Below are 18,291 nucleotides of genomic sequence, written 5' to 3' on the forward strand. Positions count from 1 at the left end.
TTGTGAACGTAAAATTTGCTATGTTCCGCGTGGGTTAGAGAAAGATAACAAATACTACACTGGCATCCTCTTAAGCAACAATAATAACAACATTTTTTAGTTAAATAATACATTTAATACATAATCACTTCAATGAATATATAATATAATTTTATTTAATATTGAATCAGATTAACATCAATACATTTATCTATATTTAAAACATACCATTTAATTAACATGAATTACACATTGAAATTTTTTTGAATAGATACATGATAGGATAATTCTGAAATTATGACATTTATATATGTATGATCAAAATAAAAAAATAAAAAAACATAAAAAGAATAATTAATCAATTTTTTCAACTTTTACAACAGTTAATTTCTTACATCTAATGCTTACAAAATATTATTGTTGAAATGATATAATTATATTGGTTTACTTATAATTTAAGGAGTGATTATGAAAATGTGAATAAAATTTGAAAATTAAAGGGCCGACAATAATTTATAATTTTAGAGCAATTCAATTATGCATGTATTTATTAATGATTAATAATAATATAATTGAAAGATAATTATTAAAATTTTACTATAAACAATTTTAACGTGAGAAAAAAATTAATTGGTATTTGAAAATACTTATTAAGATATGGAAAGATAAATTAAAATATATAGAATACATATATGTTATTAATATTGATTTAAATATATTGTTAATTAAAACATAATTAATGATTATAATCTAAGAAAAAAATCTAATTTATAGTGTTAATGAAAACAAATATGTAAGTTTTATTATCTGTTTGTAAAGACAACAAATAAAAAGTTAATTATACTCAATAGAGAAACGTAAAATTGTGAAAATAATTATCATTAATCACACACAAAAACACTAACAATTATTACAAAATTTTACTTCTGAAAGCAAAGTTAGAAAATTGTTGATAATAACAAGTTACTCTGGCAGCAGATTAATATATGATATCTGCCTACTTTTAGCGTTGTAAATTAAACAAAACGCTTTTATTGTTAATTTTTCTTTGTATAAGTCATATATTATAATGGGTTAAAGTAGTCATAATATTGTCCAGGATGAGATACATCTCTGTTAAGATATTTATGTATTATAATATAAAACATATTATATTATTTTACATAAATAAATTATTATTATTTTTGGCGGCCCTTATTTTTATAATTGTCCGATATTTAATAGGCATATACTTGCTTGTAAATGCCATTAAAAATCATATAAGTATTATGAAATTATAAAAGTATCTGGGTTAACAAATTACAAAAATATGATTAAAAACAATCACCGCGACAATAATACTTTTGGACAGCAGTCAAAGAATAACGATTCATATTATTTTTTTTCATTTGATTTAAAAATATAATAACGTTAATATCTAATTATTATCACCATGGCTGCACAAACAATTACCAGACAATGATATGTTTGTTGCAACACTTTAAATATCAGTCTTTCGATGTTCACATATCGGATAATGTAATATAATCCGTGGGCGCCTTCAGATAACAAAATGTTTCGCAAATAATTTACAAAAATAAAGAATAAAAACTACATAAAAACAATACGTAAAAATTAATAATAATGACTAACATTTAGTGCCGTTCTTCACATTTTTCAACATCTTTCATTGGCCAATATTTACAAAGTAAAAAAAAACTTGAGTTGATACTTCTTATAAGTTATTAGTTTAAACTTACAAGGCGTCGGCGTATTATAAACATCTCTAAATAAATACATAATAAATAATAATAATAAGTGTTGTAAAATAATTGTAATTGAATTACTTACATTTTATTTAATCAATTTTCAGCCTCCAATTTGGATGGCTTTTGAATGATTTTTGATGAAGTATCTTCAGGTTGAGAACTTGACACACAATTTTCTAAAAACAAATACATATTAACTTAATATAAAATAATTTTTAGTTTTATTTAGACTTTACAAAATAAGAATAAATAAATCTTAATTTGTATCAAACATTACCAATATAAACTGTGATTCGTTATCTATTTTTGTATTATTTCTCAACCAAGAAGTTGCCAACTAATTATTAAGGATCACCAACAAATATGAATTAAATTAAATGTGTACAACAGTTGCTGAACAATAGATGTCAAGTGGGTCACAATTTGTTAAATTTTAATTCAATGATAAATTTGTTGAACACAAATAACAATTTTGAACTGAAATCATCTGTCAGCTTAATTACCGAAATATATTTCATAGTAATTTATTTTATTATTTTTACTATTATAAATTTATAACTGTAGGTTGATTTAATTTTTGACAAAAACACTAAGTAATGTGTATTAATACATAATACCATGATTTATTATATACAGTAAAATCCTGTTACAACACACTAGGCCACTAGGGGACCGAATTTTTTCTTTGTTATAACGGAAATTTGAATAATCTCTTTGTAAGCCCTGCTTTTCGGCAGGGGACTTCTATGACTTTCGTTATAACAAGATTTTTCATTGTAATGAGAATATATATTAATATATTATATACTTTAAATTGATTACTTAGAAAAATCTTTATAACATTTTTATACCAGTAATACAACCTACCTTTTAGTTTTGTATCTCCTAGTTGTCCTTCAATTGATGAATTTCCATTTACTAAAGGCAAAATGTTCTCGACAATCCTGAAAAAAATGTATAATTAACTTAAAACCACTAAAAATGTTGAATATGAAATACCCATTTGCTTTAATATTTTGATTTTCTTTATTTAATATTGATAATTTGGATTCTTCTGTTAGTTTTGAAGTTGAAATTGTTTCACTAAAAAAAATTAATATACATTTATAATTTTTAATAGTACCTTTACAAAGTATTTAATTAATTTTTTTTTAATTATTTTATTTTAATTACAATAAATCTATCAAGGTTCCGAGATCAAAAGGGAAAGAGGAACCAAAATCTTTAAATGGATAAAAACTGATTTTTTTATCAATATTTAAAATAAATAGAATAATTTACCTTGAATTAGGAATAACCGCAGCCACACTGTGACCCTTTGAAGGAACCTTTTTGATATGGTTATCTTTTTTTACAATATTATGAGTATTTTTTTTTTTATTATTCTGTAGAACAAAAATTGTAATAATATTATAATCAATTTTCAAGTAGAAATCTTTAAATTAATATTACATGTATTTTTAATACTTGACTACGGCCTCGAATAGGTTTGGAACAATTACGTGTATTAAACATAGGCCTTGGTATGAGATCATGTTGGTATAAAGAACTTGGACTACCAATAGGGGGTGGCATCACCTAAAATATGCAATTCTTAATTAAATAAATTGTTTTATAATTTTAAAATATTAAGCCTTACATGTTGAGCAGGAAGCATATTACCACGACCCATGTATGAACTTCCAGTAGCTGCCATACTATAATTTGCTCCCCATATACCAACAACTGCACCAGCAACTTCTAATTGTCCACCAGATGACTGTTTCATGATACCTCTTTGTCTACTGTTTTGTTGAATATCTCGAAAACGATTAGGATTTTGATTAACCAATCGACCCAGTCTTTGTTGTGGAAATGGTAGATTAGCATGAGCTATGCTAGTGTTCATAATTTGAGGTGGAATCAATCCTCTTTGATTGAAGATTGTATCTATTTATGTGTTGAAAGTGAAAATCTATTTATAGGTAATTTAGAACAAAAAAAATTACAAATATTTTATATCATTACCCAAAAATGTTCCTGGGAACGGCGAAATTGATTGAAAATGTTCACCCAACCCCTCTAAAATTGCTTGTCTCATTTTTTCAACTTTAATTGTAAGTGAAAAATGATTTTCACATAAATCTTCAAGTTTATTTGCTGTGGATGCCCTTGCCAGATGATACTGAAATAACCTTCCATCAAAATACATCCATGGACATGTCATTAACCATGGTAATGGTGCACCACAAGCATCATTTGCCAACATGGCAGTATCAATACCACACATTAAAAGTGTGGCTAATTGCACACCTCTCACACTAACAGTACCCTAAGAGTAATATCAAAATTACTAATTAGCAAGCAAAATAACATTTCATCAATTTTATAACAATAAAATGTATTAGATTATTTTGAAGCAAGTTTATGGATCACTTTAACAAGTAACTATAAAAATTAACATTGAAAACATTGAATATGAAAATATTATAATGATGTTTCATCTTTTTAGTAATAAATGCTTAATTAAAATTTAGAAATTTTACTGTGCATTTTCAATGAAGTGCCAATAATTTGAATGGATGTTGCATTATTGTATTCACAAATAAAATGTTTTATTTTATATACTAACTTGTAACTCTTGAGTGTTTTCATTTTTTGATAATTCAGGTGCAACAGCTGTTATGATAAGTGCATCAAGTTCAAATTTTTGAAGAATAGGCACTTCTGTAAAGGTCAATATGTATCTAAGAACACATGCAATGATTAAGGTATGCTGAGGAACATAGTCCGTGTTGTACATAAGAGGAGTATCTGAACGCATACAAGAAAGAAATGCTCTCAAACGTCTTATATTATCTTCAGGAGTTGTTCTAAAATAAAATTTAAAATTTAATGTAAACATGTTTTTTAAACTTAAGAAACTGTTTAAAAACATAGAACTTACCCAAACCAAAGTCTATGTACGGTAGGAACACCCCATCCTAAAGGTTCAGCCTTTACTAAATGGTAATGTTTATACATATTCGTTTTGTCTCTAATCCATTCACGTACTTGCATTACTGGCAACTCAACTAAAATAAATTAAAAATATAATTCAATTCAATTTTTAAATTATTCTGTGATTTAAAATATTGTGTAGGTTTATAATATAGTATTAAGATATTTAGTCTTCAACAATAAAAATTTGGATCCAACTTTTATCATTTTAACATGTATAAAGACTGAGGTATACATATACTTAAGATTATATGGTTATGTTTATATCATGAGAATTTACTTTTTATTGTGTTATTATTATTATTAACTTAGTTTAAGTTAATTATCAAATGAATATTTCCAAGATTGTGAAATGTTCTATATTAATATTAAATTTAAAAAATGGTAAAAGTATAGGTAATTCTATTGATCATTGAAAAAATATTGTCAAAGACCCTTTAATTTATATATATTCATTAATATTTTTCCTAAATCGGATATTAAAGAAAATACCTTTTTGACTGCTATTTGATTTTGCTAAATAATGGGCATGATGAAGATTAAACAAAATACCATACACCATTTGACGAGCTTGTCTATAAAATAAATGTATGTTTGGAATTTCATGATTCATTTCATCTTCTAATACAACCGGTAGTTTTATTTCTGCCTAAATAAATAAAAACACAACAGAAAATAACTAACTATTATTAGTTAAAATATGATTTAAACTAGTTTAAAAATCACCTTTATTAAAATATGGTATAAATAAGTGGACATAAGACCAGATGTATGCCTTTCGTATGCTGTATTCACTACATCAATAGAAACTTCGGGAACATGAAATTCAACAGATCTATTTGGAGACAACTGGTTTAATGAAGATGTTTGAGTGTTTACATGAAAAGTATTTGAACCAGATTCAGAATTATCATCTAATAATAATTTTTCCTTAAAAAATAATTAATTATAATAATGTTAACATAAAAGAACAAATAGTACTATGTTTATGAATTAAAAGAAATTACCTGCAAATTAATATTAAGGGTTTCAGATCCCAATTGTTTAAAATCATTTACTCCAGCTGGTAATTCTAATGAATCAATTTTACCTTTAATATTATTTTTATTTTTTTCTGGGCTTTTAACTTTGTTTTTAATTGCATTATCTTTGGTTCCATCTAAATAATATTGTATACTTTTTTTTAACTTTGGCACTCGTTTATCATCTTTATGTCCAAGTATATGAGCTGCTATTTCATCCAAATTGTTTTTAATAGGAGGTAAATTTTGAAGCGAATCTACTATTTTTTTTACAACTTCCTCCCCAGAAACCTAAATAAAATAGAATTATTAGAAAATATAATATAACAATTTAATTTACAGAAATACCTTAGATATTATTTGATTTATGCCACAACGTTTATAATAATCATAAAGCTCAGGTTGAGGCAACACAAAATTGCCTAAAAGTGAAAGAAGAGCACATAATTTATCTTTGCTCAATTTCAAATCTTCTATTAACTGAGGGACAATATACTCTTTGGCTTCTAATGTTTGTCGCATTGTAAGTTTGAGAGAATGAGCTGAGAAAAACCGTGGTGGATCAAATGCTAAGTATTCAGCATCATCAGCCATCAAACCATGGAATTTATGTTGCTTACAATACTTAATAAACTCTAAATGATGGTCTTTTACAGAGCAAACAACGGGAATTTTCAAATGGTGAAAGTAAAGCTTAACAGCTGTCCGTAGACCAACCGGCGGTATCCACCATACCTTAGGTGGTGGTGTTCCTTTGGCAGCAATATGTCGTAATACCTAAAATATAACATTAAAAAAAAAACATTAATCAATATTGATAAAATAAATGTAATTCAAGTAACTTACAGCATTAGCCCTGTTACGAGTCTCTTCTTGTTTTTGAACCCATTCATTAAAGCGTTCATCTTCAAAAGCACCATTAAAGAATACCACAACATGAACATTTGACTGTCTTAAACTATTGACAAAATTTGTTAAGAATGATACCATTCGGTTCCATTGACCACCACAAACCCAATCTAAACATAATACAATTTTAAATATTTAAGTTTATACTTTACTACAATATTATATTTGTATGAAAATCTTTACCTGAATAATACCCTCCATATAATCGATCTAAACAACATTCTGCATCTACCAATAAACAAAATTGAGCCTTGGAGACTTGAATTTGACTTAAATTTTGGTGAACTTTTCTAACAACCATTTTCTTAGCAAGCTGTTGGGACACTGTATGTCCTAGTTGAGTAAGATTGACATTGACACAACTACCTTCGATTTTTCCACTGTCAAGGTATTCCAAAAGTTTATCAACACCCATTATTACTTAACTAGAAAATACAATATATTATTTAGGCATTTTTTTTTAAAAAATCAAATGTATAAATTATATATCTTTAAAATTAATTTTTAAAGCATTAATAGTTTGTCATATTTATAATACAATTATTGAATTTAATTTATAATTACACATGTTAATAAAATTCAGAATTATTTTAAAAAACTTAGACAATTTTAATAAGCATTGATAAATTCTTACAAGATAATTGAGATCTTAATATGAAAATTAACTCTACTAACATTGTAAGTTGTAAGAAACACTTTTCAAATTTTTTATTTAAAATGCTAAATTATCATTAGAACGTTAAAAATATTTATTTAATAATATAAATCCAATTTAAATGGAACAACAATATTTAAATCCCCCAAAAATAATCCCATATGTATGAAATATTATAAAATTGAATATTATTATAAATAGAAAATAGAAAAAAATTGCTATGAAATCTGATAGTGATGTACAAAAACTGATATATAACAACCACAGATGTAATGGATATTAAGAAAGTTTTAACTTTATGATTAATGTAGTTTTATTTTTACATAAGTTATAGGACAGGCCTAAAAAACAATAGAGTAATATTTAACTTAATTAATAAACAAAAAGGTATATATATGTTATATTAAGAAAATATAGAATTTTATCATAATCTGTGTATACAGTACTATCCAGTGATATGTTTCATAAAAAAGGTAATTTATTGTTTCTGTCCGAATATGTTAAATATAAATATTTATGAAAGCAAAAAGGAGTAATAAAAGCTGTTTTTAAAGGGACCATATATAAAATACTATACATAGTGTAATAAAAATGTCCATGCATTTTAAATAAAAAAAATAAAAATGAATTTTCAGCAGACCGTACAAAATCTAAAATGAAATACCTTATATGAACAATTAAATACATATATAATTAGAATGTATACATTAAAAATAGATACATATTTAAATTTATGAAAATAATTATACCTAGATATTATAAATTAGTAGATTATGAATTATTTATTGGAGGTATATTATTGAAAAATTCTATATTAAGACTAAAAATATGATACAATTAATTTTATTATTTTATACTGACAATAGAATTTTATGTATTAAACATAATCTTTATTAAAGGATTATTTTTTTAGTCTAAATTTTTGGAATTATTTATTGGGAAATTATCAAATTTAAATGTAAGGGCTAATATATGTATTTTTTTTTTTTTTTTTTTTTTTGCGAATTATGAGCATTTTAAATTTTATAGAATATTTACAATTATTTAATGTATATATTATACATAAAATAACTAAGTTAAATGGATTAAATTGAACGAACAATGTGCTGTTGTGTATTTAAAAGATGGAAAAAATACATGAAGGCATAATGTCCTCCTAAAATGTGTTTTTTTAAATTTTATTTATAATAATATTCACCAATATTTGTATTAGTTACAACCTCATAAGGACCAATTCATAAATAAACAATTGAAAGTAATAGCGACATGATAAGCTATTTAATATTATTTTATAATAATTAATATTAAATAAATACTCATAGGTTCATAGGCAATCTTTCATCACTACATACCATTTCCCTAGAGAATAAAAAGTAAAAAAAGTTATATTTCCAAAATCAGATATTATTATATGATATTTTATTCCGATTAAAAATCTATTTCTATTAAAATAATTTGATCACAGAAAATGTATTTAAATTAAATCAGGCATTTATTGTAAATTATATAGCTAGATAGGAATTAAATTGATTATGACTTCAAAGTTCAGGTACATAAATAAAATAAATCTGAAACTTTATGAATTGATTTTATTACCTAAGTACTAAATACTGTAAGATTAGAATTATAGCTTTGTTATAAATAAATTTAAATACAAATCGTTGCCACAAGATGGCTTCTTCGTAGACCGGCAATTAACAAATATATATTTACTAATAATAATCTTACCTGCGATATTTCAACTATTATTGCAGAGAAGCGATCAAATACCGCGATCGAGTGAAACCATAACACATTTAACAAATCGATACAACAGAGTAGGAACTAACTTATATTAAGAACATAACAGAAAACAAAACGAATGATTAAATTGGAACTAAATACAACGATAATAATAATACAAAATAATAAAAATAAATGCTATATAACATTAACGAACGGGCCAGAGGCGGCTAGTCGAATACTCGAATGTCGATTAATGTGAATTACTGAAATGGTAATTGCGCACGCGCAAATGCCGGGAATAAAACGACTTGTCCGCGTGGAAGAAAAACAAATTTTGATAATACCCATATACTTGCCCGCCACTACATTTGAACATTTCTAATTTCTGAATCAGTCAGGCAGTAAGCCAGTAACCATTCATCAGTTTTCGAATTTGAATGACTATTTTATTATTTTCTACTTTCTACAATATGTGATTTTTGTAGTTATAAGCACAGACCCTATATAAATAATCGATGGTCATAATAAGTAAAGTATTATTGTGGCTTACATTAAAAGTTATAACGTTATTAATTTATTATAAATAGCTCGCGTACTAAATAATTCCGTTTATTGTCTCGTGTTATTTTCCGAATAGCTGTTATAACTCATCAGATATTCAGATGCACATTTTTGTGACGGTAAATGGATTGATTGAATCTAACCTAATCAATTCATGCTGGTGTACCCCAAGGATCTGTAACAGCACCTCTCTACTTTTTAATCAATTCTTCTCAGATCAACCTACCATCCCCAGCACTACAACTGAAGCCTTTGCCGATGACAAGGCTCTTCTAGTCATCTATTACGATCCTGATATGACCTCAAACCTCATCCAAAATCATCTCAATCTATTACCAACCTGGTATAAAGATTGAAGGATAAAAGTTAATGAAACAAAATCCATTCATTGTACATTCACTCAAGACAAAATGTCAGCCCTCCCGTCTACCTCAACAATGTACCTTTCCCATTCACCCGAAACATCCATTACCTAGGCCTATACCTAGACCGTCGACTAACTTGGGCTAACTCATACCTATATCAAATGGCTTGCCTTAAGTAACCGCTCTCACCTTCTATATTATCTACTCATATCACAACACAACACATTAACTTAAAAAACAAATTCCTTCTATAAAAGCTTACACTCAAAATTTCACAACCATCACAATCCCTTGATATCCTAACTAACAATCCACCAATGCTATTCCTGGTGATCCCAGAAGGCGGCTCAAACTTACCTGATGTCGAGACCTGCTAAACTAAAATGATTATACTTCCCTCCCTCTTATCTTTGTATTCAATCTTGTTCTATCTTACTAATGTACTACAAACAAACTCCTACCCTTAAGTGCCTCCAATAGGTGGCTTCTTATCACCTGTCACTTAAGCCATGTTACCTCAATCCCTCCATTACACACAATTATTGTAAAATAATAATTAAAGATTATGTATTAAATAATAAATGTTAAAAAAAAAATGGATTAATATTAATAGTGATACAGACTTCCAGTAGTAACTAATTTTATACTAATGCAGCAATAAGATTATCAAGATTTATCTAACAAAATCAATATATTTAGGGTGGGTAATCTTAGGAAGATATTTATTTCAGTTATGCAGTTTGGCTTGTGTGCATATGGAATAATTTATTGAACCACAGAACAGTCGGTTTTATCAATTAACAGTTTTTGTTGTGGGTTAAGTACCAAGTCAGGTGTCCATTAGTACTTGTTCCATCCACACAACCATTTAACACAGTAACGGATAACATTAAGCTGTATGTCAGAAGAGTATTTATAACAGATGGATTTACCAATTTATTGCCATAGTATATAAGTTTGCTTCAAGGAATTGTAGATTCAGATGATTTACCATTGAATGTTTCACGTGAAGTTGTATAACAACATAATTTAATTAAAATAATAAAAAAAAAATTATTCGTAAAACTTTAGATATGCTTAAAAAGTTAGATGTTGAATCATACAAGAAATTCAGGGCTAAAAATTATACAAAGTAAGTTAACAGTTTTATTATGATAATGAAATGGAAGAATAATACAAGAACTATTCTAATTTTCTTTAATTTTATAGTAAAAATTATATTGGGCAAAATGCTATCAACTATATAATTATGCAATTCATAGCAAAATATGTATGTTTAATAATTATTATTCATTATAATTTTTAAAACTTTAATTATGTCAATATTGTTGATAATTTCATACCTTAATTTGAAGATTAACGCTTAATTATTAATTAATGTGTATATAATAATAATATAATACTACCTATAAATATAAAATTATAATTATGCATTTGCAATACATTATGGTTTTTTTTGTTTCTAAAACTTGCTATAATTTTGCTGAATAACTAATTTCTATTCAAAGGTAAATCCTAACAAAATACTTAAAAATAATTTTAAAATATTTGTATTTTGTAATAACCTAACTAGAATAACAAAGTCTATGTTATAATTACGTTTTTAGTTCTCAGATTATTAATAAATCAGTATTATTTTGACACTATTATCAGTTACAAGCAATATTGTGTACATGTGAGGTTATTAAATAACATAAATATGTAATCCAAAGTTTTAAAAAAGTATATATTATACTTTATATAATACTATATAACAAATGGATTGCATAAAAAGTAAAAATAATCAATGTACTATGATGAGAGAACTAACATAATTTAAATTTAAAAATATGAGCATTGTTTACATACCTATTAATAATATTTTTCAATCAAAATTTTTAATTTTTATTTAAATCCCTTCAAGTTTATTGATTTATAAAAACTTTCATTTGCTTCTTTTAAGTATTTAATATTTTTAACAAACGTTCCAATTTTAGAAATAAATTTACAAATGTAGACAATTTCCAAAACAACTTTGTATTACAATTTCATATGAAAAAATTATTCTAATAAATCAAACAAATAAATATTTTTATAATTAATAATTTGTACAATACATTTTATGTAGTATAGTGAATAAATCACTAAAAAAGATATTATCCAGATATTTTAAAATGTTACAAAATATAATATGTGATTTAATATTTCATAGGAAAAAATTCATATAAAATTTAAAGTGCTACTGGTAAATTTATGATAATAAATACATTACTTATTTGAATAATATGCAGAAATGTCGAAAATCAGACTTATAATTAGATAAACTGATACAGCTCATCTTTAAAATATATTTTTTAACACTTATAATTCATCATGTTCTTTATCTTCCTCTTCTTCTTCTACTTGTTGATCAGCAACAGATTCCTCATCATCATAACTTACTTTTTCATCTAATGGAATGCCTAATGATTGTCTCATTAGAGCTTCAACACTTTCAGCAAAATCTGCAGATTCTTGAAGCATGAATCCTGACCGTAATGTTGCTAAATAATAAAAATGAATATTTAATTATTTTTTTAAAAAAGAAAAATTAATATTTTTGGTAAACTAACATAGTTTTAAAAGTATTTTAACAAATACACAGAAAATATTAAATCACCTGTTCTAAACAACATAACTGCTATATCTTTCGCTTTTTGATCATCAGGATCATCTTTTACTCTTCTTAACAAATCCTTAATAAGAGGATGGCGAGGATTTATTTCAAGAGATTTACGTTGCTTCAAATAAAATTCTCTTTGAGGATCATCAGCTTTTTGGTGAGCATTAGATAAGGCTAATCTTTCCATATTACCAGTCCAACCAAACATTCCAGCAACAAGAGCACAAGGAGATTCAGCCAAACGATCTGATACAACTGCTTTTGAAATCTAAACAATACACAACTAATATTAATATTACCCAATACAATAGATACAGTAAAAACTCGGAATAGCAGACACACTCAGTCACCAAAATGTTATCAGCTATTCAAAGGTGTCCACTATTGAGAGGCAATTTTTGAAACTCATAAATGTAAATATTTATAGGAATACATATGCACTATGTCAAATTTAATTAAAATGTTATAACAATTGACAAATTAGTCAAATAAAATATAAACAAATATTAATATTAACATTTAAAATATAATATAATATCAATACAACACTAAAGCCCATTTCACATGGGCGCGTATCATACATTGGTTATTTTCGGTTACATTGGTTAAATACATACGCGCCACTCTGACGATGACGCGTTTCCCTTGCCGGTATGGCGCGTATGAATTCAATCAATGTAAACTAAAAACGCGCGCGTGTGATAGTGTCCAAGTGAAACAGGCCTAAGTTTCCTTTTAAAGAAATCAAAAGATAAAAAAAGGTTGGCAAGTATCTAATGGACTATTGTAATAGATATATTCAATTTAAATTCATTGTTCTATCATTTTATATGAAATTTTAGTAAATGACCAATAAAAGGAACCTTTTATTCAATTTTCAAGCATCTTGAGCCAAAAAAACGTTATCAACATTTAAAAAAAAAAATTTTAAAATCCCAAATTTCTATAAATAGCTTAAAAAGAAAATATTTAGAAAATTATTTCATAAGTTGAAAATGTTAAAACATAAATATTTTGTAAAAATTTTAAATACCTATTATTATACTAGAAAAAAAACAAAAAAAATCAATTTTGTGTAAAAATTCCCATTACTCCTGATGTATTTTAAAAAATCTGCTATTCGGAGGTTTTAACATTGAAAAATAATGAAAATATTACCATGCTCAATAAATTGTTGGCTATTGGTATATGACATACTATACACTATAATATTATATAAATTAGGGGAGGTTTCACTGTATATTAAATCTTAACTTACTTGATCTTTAAGCGCATTTTCTCCAAACCATTTTGTAAGTGGTTCAAACTGAACTTTCAATTCTTCAGCTTTTTCTTTATTTTCAGTAAGAGACACACCCTCTTTAGCCACATTTTGGAACTTTTTACCCTCAAATTCTGGAATAGCAGATAATGTGTATTCATCTACAGCTTCAACTAGGTACAGAACTTCATATCCTTTACGAATAATTCCCTCGACAAAAGGAGAACGTTCAAGTTCTGCTTTACTAGAACCAGCAATGTAATAAATATGTTCTTGTTTTTCACTCATACGTGTAACATAATCTGCTAATGATGTAGGAGTTTCTTCAACAGATGATTGGAATCGCAACAATTTGGCAAGACGGGCTCTATTAGATGGATCTTCGATAATGCCCAATTTGATGCTATATAATTAAATAAAATTAGAATAGTTCTTTCTATATAATTCTTTAATTTCATTAACACAATAAAACTGTTTACTTACTTTGTAGAATATTCAGCCCAGAATTTCTTGTATGATTCCGCATCTAACTTTTTAAGCATATCTAAAGCTTTACGAATAAGTTTTTTTTTGATGATTTTAAGTAACTTATGTTGTTGTAAAACTTCACGTGACACATTCAATGGTAAATCATCTGAATCTACAATTCCTTGAAGAAAACTTAAATACTTTGGCAATAAATCGGTAAATTCATCTGTTATAAATACTCTTCTGACATAGAGCTTAATGTTGTCCGTTACTGTACCATATTTGTTAAAGGTGTCTGATGGTTGTGCAGATGGAACATAAAGCAAAGATTTAAATGATACTTCACCTTCAGCATTAAAATGTGTATAACTCAATGGATCTTTTGTATCTTTAGTTAGTGCTTTATAAAATTCATCATATTCATTTACTTCTACATCGTCAGGTTTTCTTGTCCATATAGGTTTATGGTTATTAAGGATTTCCCAATCCCAAACGGTCTTGTCTACTTTTTTGGTTTTTGGTGTTTCTTCTTTAGCATCTTCAACTGCTGCATCATCTTCTTCAGATTTCTCTTCATTGTCTGGTTGGTCATCTTCTTCAATTGGTTCTTCTACAGTTTCAGTTTTGCTTGACCATAAATAGATAGGAAAGTTGATAAATTGAGAGTATTTCTTGACTAAATTTTTTAGAGTATTTATATCTAAATTATCAATGGCTTCTTCTTTCAGTTGTAAACTAAAAAAATACAAATTTCATTAATAGAATCTTTATTATTAGTAATACATAATATTATTATCTAAATTAGTATTAATTTTAACTAACCTAATTTGTGTCCCTCTCTTAAGTGTTGGTCCTCTAGGGTCTTCAACAATAGAAAAGCTGTTGGCATCTGATTCCCATATATATTGTTTATCATCGTTGTGCTTGGTAGTAACCAAAACTTTGTCAGCAACAAGAAAAGCAGAATAAAATCCAACACCAAATTGTCCAATCATGTCATTCATATTCTTATCTTGACCATCTCCAGAATTCATATTACTTAAAAACTCAGCAGTACCAGATTTAGCTATAGTGCCAAGATTTTTTACTAGATCTTCACGAGTCATACCAATTCCCGTATCAGTTATATGCAACATTCCGGACTCTTTGTTGACCTAATTTATAATTTAATTATTAAAAACAAATTGTTGTAAACTAATATTTAATGATCTTTATTAAATTTATTGGAAACAAATAAAAATGAATAAAAACAAAAACAATTTTAATTTAATTTCATATGATATACCAGTAAATCAGGGATTGTAATTTCTTCATAACTAGAAACTCAATTAGACAAAAAAACGGTATTTATAGACTATATTATTAAAAATGATTATGTTTTGAAATATTTAGAGCATTTACTATTTTTAAAAGTGTACAAATATAACTTATATTATTGTCTATAACAGATGATTAAATTATAATCTGTTCTTAAAAAACTAAACTCATTAAGTTATATTAAAAATAATGATTATACATTACCTTAATTCTGATAGAAAGTTCATTAGTTGCGTCCAAAAGATTACTATTAGACAATGCCAATAATCTTATTTTATCTAAAGCATCTGAAGCATTTGAAATAAGTTCTCTTAAATAAATCTAAAAACAACAATTAAATATAATTTTATATTTATCAAACAAAAATAAAAATAATAATTACTTCTTTATTTCTATATAACGAGTTAATAATAAGTTTCATCATTCGATTAACTTCAGCTTGGAAAGTAAATTTCTCTGCTTGGTCTTTCAGCTCTCGTAACTGTGCAGCATTTAAACCATCTAATTTGATTCGTTCTTCTGCAACTATAGCTGCCTTATCATCTGTAATAATATTATATAATAATAGATTATTTAAGACTGTTAATACTATATTATAAAGTTTGGATTATTTTATGTTTTTACAAAATCAGGCATCTCGTTATAGAATTGAACAATTATTATTATATTAGCTAATAATACATTTTTTTAAATTAATTAAGTATTTATTTGTTCAATATTATATACATATTAACTATCAATCACAATATAAAAAATACACACAATTTCAAAACTACATCTACCTACTTACATAGCAGATAAGAAATATCAGCTATTTTTAACTATAAGATTTGATCATAATTGAATTAACAATATTTATTTTTAATTTCACTAACTAATGAAACACTTAAAAATTGAATAGGTATTAAAAAATAATTCATCAGTAAGCTCCATAAGGAAGGTATGTTTTTAAAAATACATATTATTGGATTTTTACGTAATTACAATTAAATAGTATGAATGAAAATAATAATATATTAATATTTAAAAAATGTTATAACTAAAAAAAATTTTTTTAATCTGTATTCAAGTATTATAATACAATAGGTAATTGTGTCGACATTTTTTTTTACTAGGCTGAGCGGCATGCGGAAGGGGAGCGTCGATTGACATTACATCCAGATATTATACTTTTATAGTAACTTTTAATTTTAAACGGCTTGGTTAGATTAGGTTAATCAATCAAAAAATTGTATTTAATTAATGTCAAGTTACAAAGCAATTACTTTTATAGGTTTATTATACGTTGATAATGTTGCACATTAACCTATACTAATTTGGAAAACCTTTTCACTAAGTTTCTAATAAATTTTACCAGTAACTGCGCCATCTTTGCTGACTCCTTCAACGGTTGCATCGACTGTAAACGTTTTTAATATTTCTCCTTCGCCTTCTAGGTCTTCAGCTACACATCGCTCTAAATTTAATAAAACAAAACCTTTAAGAACTATCAAAAGCAAATCGTCTAAAACGAAACTGATATTATATTATTCCGACAAAGAATAAACGTCCGAATCGAACTTACCAGTTATGGGCGAAAACACCAGGGATAAAACCACAAGTATAAGATACTTCGGTTTCAACATGTTGACGTGACTTTGGGTCAACGTGTAGAAACGAAAACCGATGGGTCACACAAACACTACGAAGTACCTATAAACTGTTGTCGAATGTCGGTGAACTATAGAGAATTAAGTGCACCAGCCACCAGTGACTAGAAAAAACTACCGTAATACAGAGACGTATCGCAGAGTTATAACTTATAAATCTTAACGCAGACCAATAGGAACACTACACGAACACGGGACCAGCCAATCGGGTGCCATTATGTGGCTTTTCTTTAGGAAAACACGATGTGAAGTTAGTGACGTCATTTTTATCTATACGTCACGCTTCCCGGGATTAACTATAGAGACCCATAGGTTTAAAAATCAGTTGTTAGCATGCCGGACGCCGGTGCCCGGTTGTAGACTGAGATAATAGAAATGATAAAAAAAATATATTAACAATTTACAATAACAAATAAGTAATAACTATTAACTAAGATATCCTAGAATAACATCTTAATAATTATCTAATATCTGAGTTCGTGCTTCGTTGTTTTTGTAATCATAACACAAGACGTCCCGACCATCGATATTACGAATGTTTATTTAGTTTTTTGGATTTCTGTTTTTATGAAAAATCGGATCTAACCGTTCTTGGTGTTTATAAGACAACCCTCACCAAACGCGTTAGAATGTTTGGAAAAACGTCACTTGCCCTTCTACGATCGCTGACCCGTGAGTTCCGATACGTCACATCCGATAATAAGTTGCTCGACCGCCCTTTAATGCGGTTAATACTGTCTGAATATCGGTCAAATCAAATCACCTCGGCACAGTACTGCCGTGGTCCCGACGAGATGCTGTGGGTCGCTGACACATATTTGCAGTACATACGATCGCAGCGTATATGCCGCGAGCTCAACGACAAGCATCAGAGACGAGAAAAAACCGTTCAAGAAACGGCGGATATGATTGGTTTTAGACTACCATCGTCAACAACGAACGACAAAGATAATTAAAACGTAACATTTTTTTGTCTGTATGTATATAGTTTTTTGTGATGATCATTAAAGTG

General features: G+C 26.8%; 2 protein-coding genes across 2 annotated transcripts; both read right to left on the minus strand.

Moving 5' to 3' along the window:
* Window positions 1–133: 133 nt before the first annotated feature.
* Window positions 134–9,267, minus strand: LOC132931519 (constitutive coactivator of PPAR-gamma-like protein 1 homolog). The gene is made up of 17 exons (XM_060997432.1): window positions 9,021–9,267; window positions 6,821–7,062; window positions 6,575–6,747; window positions 6,077–6,505; window positions 5,714–6,019; window positions 5,433–5,636; window positions 5,199–5,355; window positions 4,654–4,780; window positions 4,339–4,579; window positions 3,735–4,038; window positions 3,367–3,656; window positions 3,180–3,305; window positions 3,009–3,112; window positions 2,727–2,810; window positions 2,595–2,671; window positions 1,810–1,903; window positions 134–1,744 (listed from the first exon to the last, which is right to left on the minus strand). Exons 2-16 carry the CDS (start codon window positions 7,050–7,052, stop codon window positions 1,821–1,823), a joined length of 2,937 nt encoding a protein of 978 aa, XP_060853415.1. The 5' UTR covers window positions 7,053–7,062; window positions 9,021–9,267; the 3' UTR covers window positions 134–1,744; window positions 1,810–1,820.
* A 2,676-nt stretch (window positions 9,268–11,943) lies between these two features.
* LOC132918278 (endoplasmin homolog) lies at window positions 11,944–17,411 on the minus strand. The gene is made up of 9 exons (XM_060979431.1): window positions 17,195–17,411; window positions 16,985–17,086; window positions 16,013–16,173; window positions 15,835–15,951; window positions 15,136–15,467; window positions 14,329–15,048; window positions 13,843–14,248; window positions 12,582–12,852; window positions 11,944–12,465 (listed from the first exon to the last, which is right to left on the minus strand). Exons 1-9 carry the CDS (start codon window positions 17,253–17,255, stop codon window positions 12,284–12,286), a joined length of 2,352 nt encoding a protein of 783 aa, XP_060835414.1. The 5' UTR covers window positions 17,256–17,411; the 3' UTR covers window positions 11,944–12,283.
* Window positions 17,412–18,291: the final 880 nt, after the last annotated feature.

Source organism: Rhopalosiphum padi, chromosome 1 (genome assembly GCF_020882245.1).
Source record: "Rhopalosiphum padi isolate XX-2018 chromosome 1, ASM2088224v1, whole genome shotgun sequence".
NCBI classification, from domain to species: Eukaryota; Metazoa; Arthropoda; class Insecta; order Hemiptera; family Aphididae; genus Rhopalosiphum; species Rhopalosiphum padi.

What these genes read in the sequence shown, in the direction of transcription:
- LOC132918278 (XM_060979431.1), bottom strand. Translation starts at nt 17,255, where the DNA reads ATGTTGAAACCGAAGTATCTTATACTTGTGGTTTTATCCCTGGTGTTT. An exon ending in GGTGTTTTCGCCCATAACTG is followed by an intron (nt 17,087 to 17,194) that starts GTAAGTTCGATT and finishes TATTAAATTTAG; the next exon opens with AGCGATGTGTAGCTGAAGAC. An exon ending in AAGAGAGGGACACAAATTAG is followed by an intron (nt 15,049 to 15,135) that starts GTTAGTTAAAAT and finishes GTATTTTTTTAG; the next exon opens with TTTACAACTGAAAGAAGAAG.
- LOC132931519 (XM_060997432.1), bottom strand. Translation starts at nt 7,052, where the DNA reads ATGGGTGTTGATAAACTTTTGGAATACCTTGACAGTGGAAAAATCGAA. An exon ending in CCCTTAATATTAATTTGCAG is followed by an intron (nt 5,637 to 5,713) that starts GTAATTTCTTTT and finishes TTATTTTTTAAG; the next exon opens with GAAAAATTATTATTAGATGA. An exon ending in GTCAAGTATTAAAAATACAT is followed by an intron (nt 3,113 to 3,179) that starts GTAATATTAATT and finishes TTTGTTCTACAG; the next exon opens with AATAATAAAAAAAAAAATAC.